This window comes from Globicephala melas, chromosome 20 (assembly GCF_963455315.2).
Source record: "Globicephala melas chromosome 20, mGloMel1.2, whole genome shotgun sequence".
NCBI classification, from domain to species: Eukaryota; Metazoa; Chordata; class Mammalia; order Artiodactyla; family Delphinidae; genus Globicephala; species Globicephala melas.
The window spans coordinates 45414726-45427767 of NC_083333.1; the positions used below are offsets into that span (position 1 = coordinate 45414726).

The window sequence follows — 13042 nt, forward strand, 5'->3', positions numbered from 1 at the left end:
TTAAAAACAGCCTCTGGACTTTCTGCTCCCTCCCTTGCTCAGAGAAATATGAAGTGGATGAGAGATGACTCTTGCAAAGAAACATGCTGTCAGCTCAGACTCAGCACCATAAATTCTCCTCTGTCAGTAATAATCATTCTGGGCCAGGCTGCCTGTACAGAGTGGGCCCCAGGCTCCCAGAGTTTGAAGAACAACTTTGCTAACGGTGGGCTTATGGGCCTTCAATGCTGATGCAGCAGAAGGGAGAGGGGGAGACCTGAAGAGTGGCTACAGTCTCCTACCCACTTGGTTTTGCATTTGGTGCTTCTGATAAGGACCTCATGGGCCTCAAGCATCCTCCAGTTGAGACATGGGAGGAGGTTTGGGGAGAGCAGGGCATTCCGATCTGATCCCGTGTCAGAGACGCAGAGAGGGCGCTGTGCCTGAAGTCCTGATGCACCCTTCAGGGTTGCCGAGGGGACCAGATGGAAACCCACACAAGGCAGTACTCCACCAAAGGGCCAGCCCCAGGGAGTGGTGGTCTTGGCTCAGAGGAGGAATATAGGGGTGGGGTGAGTGTTGGAGCCTCCCCTCCCCACCCTTCATTTCCCCCCAGGAGGCAGAGGAAGGGTTAACTCACCGCAGAGTGGGAGTGGGTCACCAGCACTGGCTCCAGAGCTGCACCTCCTGGGGACAGCCAGCAGGCAGGCCTCCCACCTCTGAAGGTGCTGCCTGCCTGGCCAGCAGGAAGGGGTTAACGTGCCCTGCACTTCCTCCTGTGTCCTGTTACTGCTGAGGCAGACCTGCCTGGCCAGCTGAGCAACTTTCCTCCTGAGTGCTGTCTGGCGTCCAGAAGACAAGCAGGCAGGAGGCAGAGCAGCCGCCCATTCTGGGGACCCTGAGCCGCCCTTCCGAGGGGTCTGTGCCTCCTGGGAGAGGGTTGGTCTCCAGGACGAGGGTCCGTGGTGGATGGCTCTGGGGATACTCCCGAGGCTGTACCATCCCCCTGCTGCGCAGGTCGGAGGGTCACTGCAGAGGCTGCTCGTGGTCCCGGGGCTGGGGCCAAGGGAGCCTGCACTGGAGGTAAGCTCCCGTCATCAGCTGTGGTGCCTGGCATGAAAGGCTTGGGGCTTAGTCTCCCTTCCAGGTCCCCGGGAGAAGGGCAGGGTCACAGAGGAACCTGGAGGCATCTTGCCTGCCGCCCCTCCCTCCCTACAGCCCCCAAGAAGGGGGCCTCCTAGGGCTCACTCCCCATCCTGGGACTAGCATCTTTGGTGGCATTCCGCACAGACTCCTGCCCACTCCTCCTCAGCCCCTGTTGCTCCTGTAGCCTCAGGACAGCCCCCACCCAACTCCAGTGCCCCCAAGACACATCCACCTTTGGGCTGACTTAAGCTTAGAGCTAGGGTCACTCCTCTTGTCCCTCCTGCAGCAAGAGTTAGCGCACTGCCACTCCCCCCACTGCCCAAGCTGGACCTGATGGGGGGAAGGGCCTGGCACTAGATCCGCCTTAGCAGAGGATGGGAAGGGGCGCGGGCCCACGGGGGCACAGTCTCTGGGTAAACGCATGCACGCGACTCAACATATCTGGGTTCCTCCCGTCTCCCTGAATCCCCGCTCTGGGAATGCCATCTGCTGCCTTAGTCCTGACAGATCCGCCAGCGCTGTGGGCCCTGAGAAGAGCAGTCTCCCGTCCCTTGTAAAGCTCTTCTTGGTACCCCAAACATCGGAGAGAGCGGATGCTCTTGCCGCCATGGCCTGCCCCGCCCCCTGCTGGCCCTTCTCCCATCCCCCAGCCCGTACCCTCCTGCCTCCTGCCTCCCGCCTCCCCCACCCTCTCCCCATCTCTGAATTGGCCTCTCGGCCTGGCCTTCTCAGTGTCCTTCCCTCCACCTGACAGGGTCTGGCTCAAGGTCACTGCAGTAATTCCATACCCGGCTGCCCGGCTGCCGCCGCTGCCACTGCCGCCTTATCGGCTGCTGGGTTTCTGTTTCACTCCCTTTTATTTCTGGGCATATTGTGTTCGATAAAACCCTTTGCTTATAACACCGCTGGCAGCTCTCCCGGCCACCCCCTCCCGCGTTCCTTCCTCTCCTTCTCCCTCCCCTCGGTGCTCCCTTGGCCTCACCCTGCCCTCTCTTCCTCCCTACCTGGTCCCCTTACACTTCAGTGGGGGCGGGGCGTCCCGGTGTCTCTGACCCCTCCCTTCCCTCAGCTCAGTCAGAGGCGTGTGGAGAAGCCTCCTCCATTCCCACCTTCTAGGAGAAAGTTCAGGCAGAGCCTCAGGGCCCACACTGAGGGCCCCCTTCTACTATGCCGGCCGGTTAGGAGGGCCAGGGCGGCCCTGGTAGGGCTCCTGGTGGAGTCAGGATGCCCGACTAGTTCTGCTGGTTTCAGTGGCCAGTGCTGGGAGGGGCTTGCACTCGGTGGGCTCTAGGGCACAATTATTTCTCACTTTGACTCTTGCCACCCGCCAGCCCACAGGCTGGGGAGGTAAAGACAGGTCTGAGTCACTAGTGAGGGAGAGGGCAGGCGTTAAACAAGTGCTGGCTGTGGCATCCCACAGAAGGCCCGCCACTGCCGGGACAGAAAGGCAGCAGAGAGAAGGTAAGCCCGCTTTCAGCCAGCACTCTCCATCCCGTCTGTGCCCCCACAAGGTCCTACCCTCTGGGTCCAAGCTCTCCCAGGCACGTGGGCCCTGATGAAAACTTCCAAGGCTTTGAAATGAGCCCAGGTTAGCAGGGCTGGCTGGAGGGAGAGTTGAGATGGGGGGTGGGGGTCGACAGGCTCTTTCTGACTCCTGCTGGGTCCTAGGGTAGAGCTGAGAGGTGCAGTCTCCATGGTTGCTGTTGGTGGGGGGTTTGGGTGGAGGCCAGGTCCAGCGAGAGAGAGAGAAAGAGAGAGAGAGAGAGAGAGAGAGAGAGAGAGTGTGTGTGTGTGTGTGTGTGTGTGTGTGTGTGTGTGTGTGTGTGTGTCTCCACACCAGAGGAATGGTGGTGGCAGGGGGATTCGGGTTTTGGTTTCTGGTAGAGCCCTGGGAGAACCTTTCTCTGTCTTGGGCCTGGGTGTGCTTTTAGCTGATGGCCTGGTCCTGAGGCTGTGGGCTGGCTCTAATCTTCCCTCAGCTGGGAGATCAGAGGTCTACCACTGCTCAGGGCCTTGGGGGTTTGGGGAGCCCAGACTGGCCTTGCCCTCAGGGAGTTTTCATTCTGGCTGAGAAGGTGGGACTGAGGCAATAAAGCAATCAGATGAATCAATTGGATTCGTATTCTGGACACCTAGGTGTTAGTCCCAGCTCTGCCACCTACACACTGTGTGACTATGGGCACGCCATAGCCCTCTCTGGCCTCAGTGCTCTGGTGTGTACGATGGGTCCTCTTTGGGAGGCAGCCTCCCCCAGATGCTCCTTCCTTGCCTTGCTGCCTCACTCCTCCTCACTCTTCACTTCGAACCTCGGATCAGCTCAGCCGTCACCTCCTCTGGGAAGGCTCTCCTGATTTTCCTAGCTTGGGTACTCCTGTGCTCCTCTGCACTCCCATGCTGGACTGTGACTGCCTGCACCCTCTCAAGTGGATGTGTGTGGGCCGAGGCTTGCACTCTATGCTTGCCATAGAGCCTGGCTCAGAGGAGTCCCCAGGAAATTGGTGTTGAATGGATCAAGCTACAAAAATTAACAGTATAGGGCTTCCCTGGTGGCGCAGTGGTTGAGAGTCCGCCTGCCGATGCAGGGGACACGGGTTCGTGCCCCGGTCCGGGAGGATCCCACATGCTGCGGAGGCTGGGCCTGTCAGCCATGGCCGCTGAGCCTGCGCGTCCGGAGCCTGTGCTCCACAACAGGAGAGGCCACAACAGTGAGAGGCCCGCGTACTGCAAAAAAAAAAAAAAAAAAAAATTAACAGTATAAGAAGAGAGCAAAGTGAGGATGGAGAAGTTGGAAAGGATAGGTCTTAAGGCAGATCCCAGCAGAAACAGAGGTAGTGAAGTAGAAGCAAGACAAGTAGGCATTCCTGGGGGGTCACTTTCGTGTCCCTAAACTAAGAGCAAAGACTGTGGAGCGTGTCTACCTGGGTTAAGCCTGGTTCCGCATTCACCAGCTCTGTGATCTTGGACAAGTCATTTAATCTTTCTCTCAAACTTTCCCCATCTTCGAACGGAGGTAATAATAATAATGCCTTTGTAGGTGTGATTGTAAAGATTAATGAGCATGCAAAGTTACAAGTACCTGCTGAATAATAAGTAAAATAAAAAAACAAAATGAGTGCCTGCCGAAGGCTGTTCCTGGCGGCAGGGACACCCTGGCCAGGGCTTTAGTCGCTGGCTGAGTGGCCAGCAAGGTGGCCCATTGCTCCTAAGTTCCAGGCCCTCTCTTCCTCAGACCCATGTGGAAGCCAAGGACACAGCCGCCCTGCTGAGAGCACGGCGGCCCACCCTTGGAGACCGTGACCTCTCGACGACGACGACGGTGGCCCTCCTCGGCCCTCCACCTGCGGCTGGGGCGGGGGCCGCCCATCTCCAAGTCCCCAGCCATGACGACATCAGCGCTGCGGCGCCAGGTGAAGAACATCGTGCACAACTACTCGGAAGCGGAGATCAAGGTGCGTGAGGCCACTAGCAATGACCCGTGGGGTCCGCCCAGCTCGCTCATGTCGGAGATTGCCGATCTGACCTTCAACACGGTGGCCTTTGCCGAGGTCATGGGCATGCTGTGGCGGCGGCTCAATGACAGCGGCAAGAACTGGCGGCACGTGTACAAGGCGCTGACGCTGCTGGACTACCTGCTCAAGACAGGCTCCGAGCGGGTGGCCCACCAGTGCCGGGAGAACCTCTACACCATCCAGACGCTCAAGGACTTCCAGTACATCGACCGCGATGGCAAGGACCAGGGTGTCAACGTGCGCGAGAAGGTCAAGCAGGTGATGGCCCTGCTCAAGGACGAGGAGCGCCTCCGGCAGGAGCGAACCCACGCCCTCAAGACCAAGGAGCGCATGGCGTTGGAGGGCACGGGCATCGGCAGCGGGCAGCTGGGCTTCAGCCGTGCCCGCGGTTCCCCGTCCTCCTACAACTGTGAGTGAGCCCAGGGCGTGGCTGGGGACAGAGAGGCAGCCCGAGTTCTGACCCTGGCTCTGTGACCCCAGCTGTGGATAAGAATCCCCACCTCAGAGGGATGTGTGAGGATTCCGTGAGAGAAAGAGGTTGACATGCGAGGCCCAAGGCCCGCACGTAGTAGGTGCCCGACAAGTCAGCGCGAACAATGATGTTATTTATAGGTTTGTTACCGTTAATTCGCTGTCTGGTAGGGGCATGGTGGCGGAAGCATAGGCTCTGGAGTAGCAGTCCTTATTCTGCCCCTTCCAAGCCATGTGATCTAGACAACCAGCTCTCTGGACCTCAGTTTCCTCGTCTGTAAAGTAGGGATAATTTTGTTTGCCTCAGTTGTTCAATTTGAGAATTAAGTGAGACCTCGGCCCTGTGCACAGACACACAGCACGTGGTGCTGCTAAGGGCATCCTCCTTGATCCCCCCGCTCGAGGGCCCTGCCCTTGGAAACGGGGGCGGCTACAGAGCATTCTCAGCTCTCCTATCTCGAAGGGAGGCACTTTCCTGATCTGGGGGCGCTCAGGATGACCCTCCTTGACAGTAGGCTGAGAGCCTGGAGAGCTGTGACCGTGACTGGAACCTCTCCCCCTCCCACCGCACTTGACCCCAAGCTGGGTGGGGCGCAGCTGTAAGAGTCCAGGAACTTGAGTCAGGGGACCTGGGTTCAAGTCTTGCTGCAGGACCCTAGCCAGGCACCCCTCAGAGCCGTTGCGAGTCTGTAAAGGAGGGATTGGGCTCTTTTATCGGGGTGGAATGGAAACCTTAGAGAAAGTGCCGAGCACACTGCCTGGCCCTCTGGGGCCCGCGACTGCCAGTTGTTCCCTTCCCCCTCAGTTTCCCTGTCTGAGCCTTAGCTTCCCGGCAAGAGGCGGGCAGGGGAGCCTATGGGTCCCCATGTGGTTACGGAAGCCACGACGGATGGTTGGTCGTTGCAGCCTCCTCCTCATCTCCCCGCTACACCTCCGACCTAGAGCAGGCCCGGCCCCAGACGTCAGGAGAAGAGGAGCTGCAGCTGCAGCTGGCCCTGGCCATGAGCCGCGAGGAGGCTGAGAAGGTAAGGCGCCTCCTGGGGCAGCCGGGGGGCGGAGGGAACTGGAGGAGGGATGGGTGCCTGGATGCCCCACACCTTTGATTCTTAGGCTCCCCTACTCTGGTCCCCAAAGCCCTAGTCCTGCTCCCAAGGACAGCACAGCACCTGTGTGCCTTGGGTTGGGTTACTGGGGTTGGGGTCTGTCTCCCCACCCCCAGTCCTCTCCAGCTGGGCCTGGAAGGGGTAGTGTGTGTGTGGTAGGTTGGCAGTACCGTTTGTCTCATGGGCCTGCTATCGCCTCATGGAGGGGAAGGGGTGAGTGTGCTGACAGACACCTTCCTAGGAGACACAGAAATATGCTGCCCCCCCATCAGCTGTCCTTATGGGGGGCAGAGACAGCCTCCCTGATAGCCTCCTCTCTGCCATCGCCTCTGTGGATCCAGGCAGACCTGGCAGGACACAGCTGGCCTCGCACAGCAGGGCTTGGAGAGCACTCAGGGGACCCAGAAGAGAAGGATGAATCTTCCTGATTTTTAAACTGCATCTCAGATCCAGATTCGGGCAGGGAGAAGACCACACCCATACTGCTGTCTGGGGGCAGGCTGCCCACACCCACTCAGGGTGGGCATTCCTCTCTCCACTGCCCTTACCGGCACAGGGCGATGCTGCCCTTCGGCCCAGGAGTGGGAACACTGGGCCAAGTTCACCCCTCTCTCCCTCCCTCGCAGCCGGTCCCCCCAGCCTCCCACAGGGACGAGGACCTGCAGCTGCAGCTGGCTCTGCACCTGAGCCGGCAGGAGCAGAAGGTAGTGGGCCGGGCCTCCTGTGTTGCTGCTGCTGCTGGTGGAGGTGCTACGCGGGCACTAACTAGGCTCTTCCCCCTCCCCGTGGTGGTCCTGCTGCCCCCGACCTCTCGGCGCCTCCCACCCTACACTCTTGACTCCAGCCAAGGTCCCCTCAAGTCCAGCCTGGGCTGCTCACGCTTTCCTTCTGCAGGAGGTGAGGTCCTGGCGGGGAGATGACTCCCCTGTGTCGAATGGTGCTGGGGCCGGACCCCACCGTCGTCGGGACAGAGAGCCCGAAAGAGAAGAGAGAGAGGAGGAGAAGCTGAAAACCACCCAGGTAGAGGGGACTGGGGGCTGTGGGCTGGCAGAGCCTGGGAAATGAGTTGCGTTAAATATCTGTAAAGAGTGTAGAACAGTGCTTGGTATCTAGTGAGCACTAAGTAATGTTAATTCAATGAAAATAGGGGTGGAGGGGGTTTAGCAGACCCAAGTCCCGTCATGCATGGGCTGATGACTGAACTGGTGGCAAAGTGGGATGCAGAGAATCCTGATCTGAGGTTCCTGGACTTGGCCGCACTGTCACTGTCTTGGCCTCAGTTTCCTCCTCTGTACAGTGGGCTTGTTGGACAGTTCTGGCTCTGACACTCTAGGATCATATGATACTGTGGGTCAAGACTGGGGGTGGCCTCGGGCCTATGGTGCTGAAAACATCTTGGGCTCATACACACACTTTCCAAGAGGGAGGAGTGGGTAGCTGTTGGTAGCAAGGCGACCTTCCAAAGCTGTCCGTGCTATCCCTGGGGTGTCTCTGTACCCTTTCTGCCAATGCTCATTGTGGCCAATGTTTCTTGGACACTGACTTATAGAAGTAGGCTCATCATAAAATGTCTCTTACCACTGATGGGCCGAGGGGCAGGACAGCTGAGGAAAGCGTCGGGCAGGCCTGCCTTCTGTCCCAGCTCTGCCTCTCCCTGGCTATGTGGCTAATTTGATTCCCCTCTCTGGGCTCCAGCTGGCACATCTGTAAAATGGGCACCCCACCATCTTCCCTACCCACAGCACAGGTTGTTCTGAAGATCAGACACTAAACAGATGAGGAAACATAAACTGGAAAGCACTGTGCAGAGGCGAGGGACCATTAATAGATGTTTGTGGAATGAATAAAGGAGAGAATGAGCTGGAGTGAGGATGACAGGTCAGGGCCCGCCCTTCCTCCAGGTCCCACCCTCTCCTGAGCATGGCCGCCTCTGCCCCCAGCAGTCCTCCATCCTGGACTTGGTGGATATCTTCGCACCAGCCCCGGCCCTGCCCTCCACACACTGTTCTGCGGACCCATGGGACATCCCAGGTGGGCATGCAGGGCTGCAAGGGGCTCCCAGACTGGCCCCAGAGAGCCCCTTCCTTCCCAGCCACTTGCTGGCATCCCCTTCCCACAGGTGAGGGCCACTGGGCAAGCACTGCACCTCTCTGAGCCTCAGCTTCCTCTGTGTCTTGGGGTTGTAGTGAGGGAGGGGGCACATCCGAGGAACTCAGCTCATGGGAAACTCAGAAACGTTCTCTTGTTGCTTCTGGTCACCCTGGGTTTCCTGGCCCAGCCTGTCCCTGACTGGGAATGTGGCCTGAGCTGCCTATGCCCTGGGGGTGCAGAATCCTGGAATAAGTTGCTGAATATGGGCTCCAGCTTGCTGGGTAGTCCTGAGTCAGCATCCCATCTGTGAAATGAGTCCCTTGGCCTCCCACATTGCTCTGGGTAACTGGGAAGGCCCTGGACTGGGGATTTGCGTGAGCCTGGGGTCACATCTGTGCTGTCCCCATTTCAGGTCTCAGGCCCAGCACAGAGCCCAGTGGCTCGTCCTGGGGGCCTTCGGCAGACCCCTGGTCTCCAGTCCGCTCAGGAAGCATCCTGTCCCAGAGCCAACCCTGGAACTTGCCCCCTATGCTCTCCTCCTCTGAGCCCTGGGGCCGGACCCCAGTGCCGCCTGCTGGACCACCCCCCCCAGACTCCTGGGCACAGAACTCCCCCCGCCACAAACTCCTCAACACTGGGGCCGACCCCTGGGGGGCGTTGGTGGAGACCTCCAACACACCTGGTAAGTGGAGGGCCAGGGGGTGTGGCTGAGGGGATGCTGGGTCCCCTTACCTCCAGTGCCAAGGGGCAAGAGATCCTGTGTTAAGAGGGCAGCTTGCCTGGAAAGGGATCAGCCCAGTGCCTGCCCTTTTGCCAACCCATCTCATCTCCCTTTTCCTCCTTGGCTAGTGCTGGACGGTGCCTCGACCTTTGACCCATTTGCCAAGCCTCCAGTATCCACAGAGACCAAGGAGGGGCTAGAGTGTGCCCAGGCCCTGCCCTCCGGGAAGCCCAGCAGTCCTGTGGGTAAGCAGGAGTCAGGGAATGTGCAGCTCTGGGGAAGGAGGGGCCCACCCCGAGCTGGCCTCTGCCTTCTTCCTCTCAGAGAGACCACTCACTCTCCCTACCAGTGAGCTTTATCATTTCTATTCCAGAGCTGGACCTGTTTGGAGACCCCGACCCCAGTTCCAAGCAAAATGGCACAAAGGAGCCAGATGCCTTTGACCTGGATGTGCTGGGGGAAGCACTAACCCAGCCCAGCAAGGACACCCCAGCGCGCCGGACTCCTGAGTCCTTCCTGGGGCCCTCGGCCTCCTCCTTGGTCAACCTTGACTCATTAGTCAAGGCGCCCCAGGCTGCAAAGACCCGGAACCCCTTCCTAACAGGTAGGACACCCCCTCGTCCCTGCTGGGTCTCAACACTGGGGTCCCCTGCTCTCTCTCCGTCTCTTCCTTTACAGCCCAGACCCTGCCCTAAAATCTTAGCTCTTCCCTATTTCTAAGACCCCAGATCTGGCCACCTTGCCCCTTCCCCACTTAGGGCTATGTGGCCCTGGCCCGCTCCAAGTCCCCCAACCCAATCTCGTTCCGCAGGTTTCAGCACTCCATCCCCCACCAACCCGTTCGGCGGGGGCGACCAGGGCAGGCCGACCCTGAACCAGATGCGCACCGGGTCGCCAGCGCTGGGCCCGGCGGCCGGTGGGCCGGTCGGCGGCTCCATGACCTACAGCGCCTCCCTGCCCCTCCCGCTTAGCAGCGTGCCGGCCAGCGTGACCCTCCCCGCCTCGGTCAGCGTCTTCCCCCAAGCCCGCGCCTTCACGCCGCCGTCCCCTGCGAGCCTGCCGCAGCCTCTGCTGCCCATCTCAGGCTCCTCCGGGCTGCTCAACCAACCCCCGCAGGCCAGCACCAACCCTTTCCTCTGAGCAACGCCCCCGCCTCCGGCGGGCCGGCGCGTGCGCGTGAGGCCCCGTCCCACGTGGACGGCGCTGGGCCACGCCCCCTGGCGTGAGTGGGGCGGGGCTGCCACGCCAGGACCCACCCCGGGAAGGAAGGAAGGCCGAGACTCCGCCCCGAGGCCGGCGCAGATGCTGGTCGCTGGCCTCCGCATCCCACTGACGACCTCACTGGGGCCGAGACCACGCCTCGTAATAAAGACTGGAACCCACGTCCTCAGGTCTCACCAAGTGGACTTTTTGCCGGGCGTGGCGGCCAGGCCCGGACCACAGCACGAATCACCGGCTGCCGTGGGAACGACTGCTCCACAATGTGGGGCACAAAAATGCTCCCACTTCCTGTACAGCACCCTCAGCCTGGCACCTTCGCTTCCACATGCTCCCCAGACTCTCATTCATTCAACCATTTATCACACATCGGCGCGGGGGATGCTCTAATAGCAAGGGACAATAGACAATTGTTCCCTTGCGCACTCGTTATGTGCTAAGCACTTCAGACAGATTATTTCATTTAAGCCTTGCATCAATGTTCTGAGGTAGATAATATTACTCCCACTGAGGAATGGCTACATAATTTGTGCAAAATGCAAACGTGGGGGCCCCTTGTTCAAAATTGGGTTAAGAATGTCAAAACGGGAGCAGCAGAGCGTTAGATCAAGTGCAAAGCCCTTGGCCCTGCTCCCTCTTTATAGGTGAGGTTCAGAGAGGTTAAATGGCATGCTCAAAGTCACAAAGCTAGCGGAGTGGGGCTGCGATTCAGAGTCAGGGGATCTGGCTCCACAGCTCTGAGCTCGCACCCTGGGCCCCAGATTTAATTCACAAATACTGACTGGCTGCTGTGGACAGAGTGCTAGGCTCCTCTGGGAGGGATTCAAGAGTTGCTAAGCCCGCAGCCTCCAGGAGCTCAGAGCTCAGTGGGGCAGGCAAGCCGGATCCAAGAGCCCCCACGATCCTTTGTTTTACTGAATCACCTTACATCTGGCTCTTACTCCTCTCGTCTTTTCACCAGGACTGGCAAGAAACTCAGTTTCAGCCATGATCCCTCCTGGGGGGCTTGTGTGGGGTCTGAGAAACCAAGGGGAGGAGCAGGGCCTGGTACCTCATTCTGAGGGCCACCATGGTGACCCTCACTTCTCTTCTACTCAGTGCTCTCCAACCACTGGGCACTGATGTGTCTTCCGTGCTCAGGGTCTGGCTCTGAAGGCAGCAGGCCAAAGGCCTGGGGTAAAATGGCCTTCCATAGGCCAGAAACACCAAAGTTGGTGGGGGAGGACACAGTGCTGGTCTCCTTCTTAAGGTGGGGGTGGGGAAAGGAGCTGCTTTGTTTTTTTGGAGGGAGTCAGTCCTACTGTACCTGTTACAGGCAGAGTGGACAAGAGCATCTACTTAGGAGTCAGACCGACAGCATTCAAAACTGCTCTAAGGTTTGCACTTAATAATCACTTAGTAATAAGTGGTTATGCTCCCTGACCTTGAGTAAATTACTTAACCTCTCTATGACTGCGCCTCCATTTCCTTACTTGTCAAATGGGAACAAGAGTTCCTTCCTTAGGAGGTTGCTGTGTGGCTTCTCCCAGGCCAGTGTCCATTCAGCCCAGGATCCACCCTGTTCAGAGATTAACCATGAGGAATGAACCTGCAATACCTCTCATTCCTGGTTTTGCCAGGCAGTACCCAGACCCATCCATCTTCTGCACAAACCTGGGAGATCGCCATCCTTCTTGGTCACTGATGCACCTTTCGCCCCTCCTCAGCCTGGGTCCTCCTCTTCTAAACTGGCTCTCCCTGTGGACGCCGCTTCCCTAAGGACTCCCGAGGGGTGCCGTTTTGCTTCCCACCGAGAGGAGGTTGGTAGTCTGGCTCCCCATTTTGCTCTGGACCATCTTTCTCCTGGAAGACCCCTCCCTCCTTGGAGACTGGAGCCACCTGGTGTCCTGCCTCCTCCCGCCTGGGGCTGCGCTCCACCTCATTCCTCCCGTGCCATGGCTCATGGTCTTCTCATCCAGATGTTGCTCAATCTTATGTGATTCCATTATCCAAGAAGATGACCTCGCCACCCCTTGACCTCTCAGCTGCTCTCACCCCTGGTCACTCTCTGGGGCTCGTCATCATCCTGAATTCCTCCACATTAAAGCCAGGCTTCCTGTTCTCTGATCCTAACCTCATTCTTTCCGGGGAGCACACACACCAGCCTCTCCCGCCTGCCAACCCTTCCATCACTCCACTATCCCAGCTTCTCAGAGGTCTCTCTCCTCCACATCAACAGATGCCTTCTCTCAACTGAATCCTTCCCTGTGATATTTGCCATAATTAATCTCATCCAGCCTGAGAGTGTCTTTCCATCTTTCCCCTCGCATCAAGTGCCCCTCCTCTCTATGTCCCCTTTCTTCCCCCCACCCCAACCCACTCCAACCAGCTTCTACTGTCGGCATTACCTCCTGGAACTCACCTGCCAAGTCCACCAATGGCCTCCACGTTGCTGAAGCTAGTGGACCTTTTTCTGTCCCATCCCAGTTGGCTTCTCCGGAGTCTGACCCTCCCTCCTTGTAACTCTCTGTCCCTTTGCCTCTGGGACAACACCCTCTCCTGGTTTTCCCATGACCCTCTGTGTCTTTCACGGGTGCACTTCTGAGCTCCTCAAGCCCAGGCCCGAGCCCGTGCCTCTCCTCTCGCTGCAGTCAGCCTGGGTGATCCCACACTGTCTGCACTGAGCAGCCACTCTGATTCCTTTCTCCCACCAGCCCCTCCTCTTCATTCCAGAGCCTTGTCATCTCCACACGTACATCTCAAGGACATCTCAAACCAACCGTCCAAACGGACCTCATGAACCCATGATCTGAGTCTCTCCCTGT

At 58.7% G+C, this 13042-nt stretch overlaps 1 protein-coding gene across 2 annotated transcripts; it reads left to right on the forward strand.

Annotated features, from left to right (window-relative positions):
• Positions 1–4363: 4363 nt before the first annotated feature.
• On the forward strand, positions 4364–12078 carry EPN3 (epsin 3). Of its 2 annotated transcripts, XM_030840274.3 has the most exons (9): positions 4364–5043; positions 6012–6130; positions 6835–6912; positions 7103–7228; positions 8110–8239; positions 8712–8981; positions 9149–9265; positions 9394–9624; positions 9832–12078. In XM_030840274.3, exons 1-9 carry the CDS (start codon positions 4506–4508, stop codon positions 10158–10160), a joined length of 1938 nt encoding a protein of 645 aa, XP_030696134.2. In that variant the 5' UTR covers positions 4364–4505; the 3' UTR covers positions 10161–12078. The 2 variants fall into 2 exon arrangements, with proteins under 2 accessions (XP_030696134.2, XP_060146495.1); XM_060290512.2 differs by lacking the exon at positions 6835–6912.
• Positions 12079–13042: the final 964 nt, after the last annotated feature.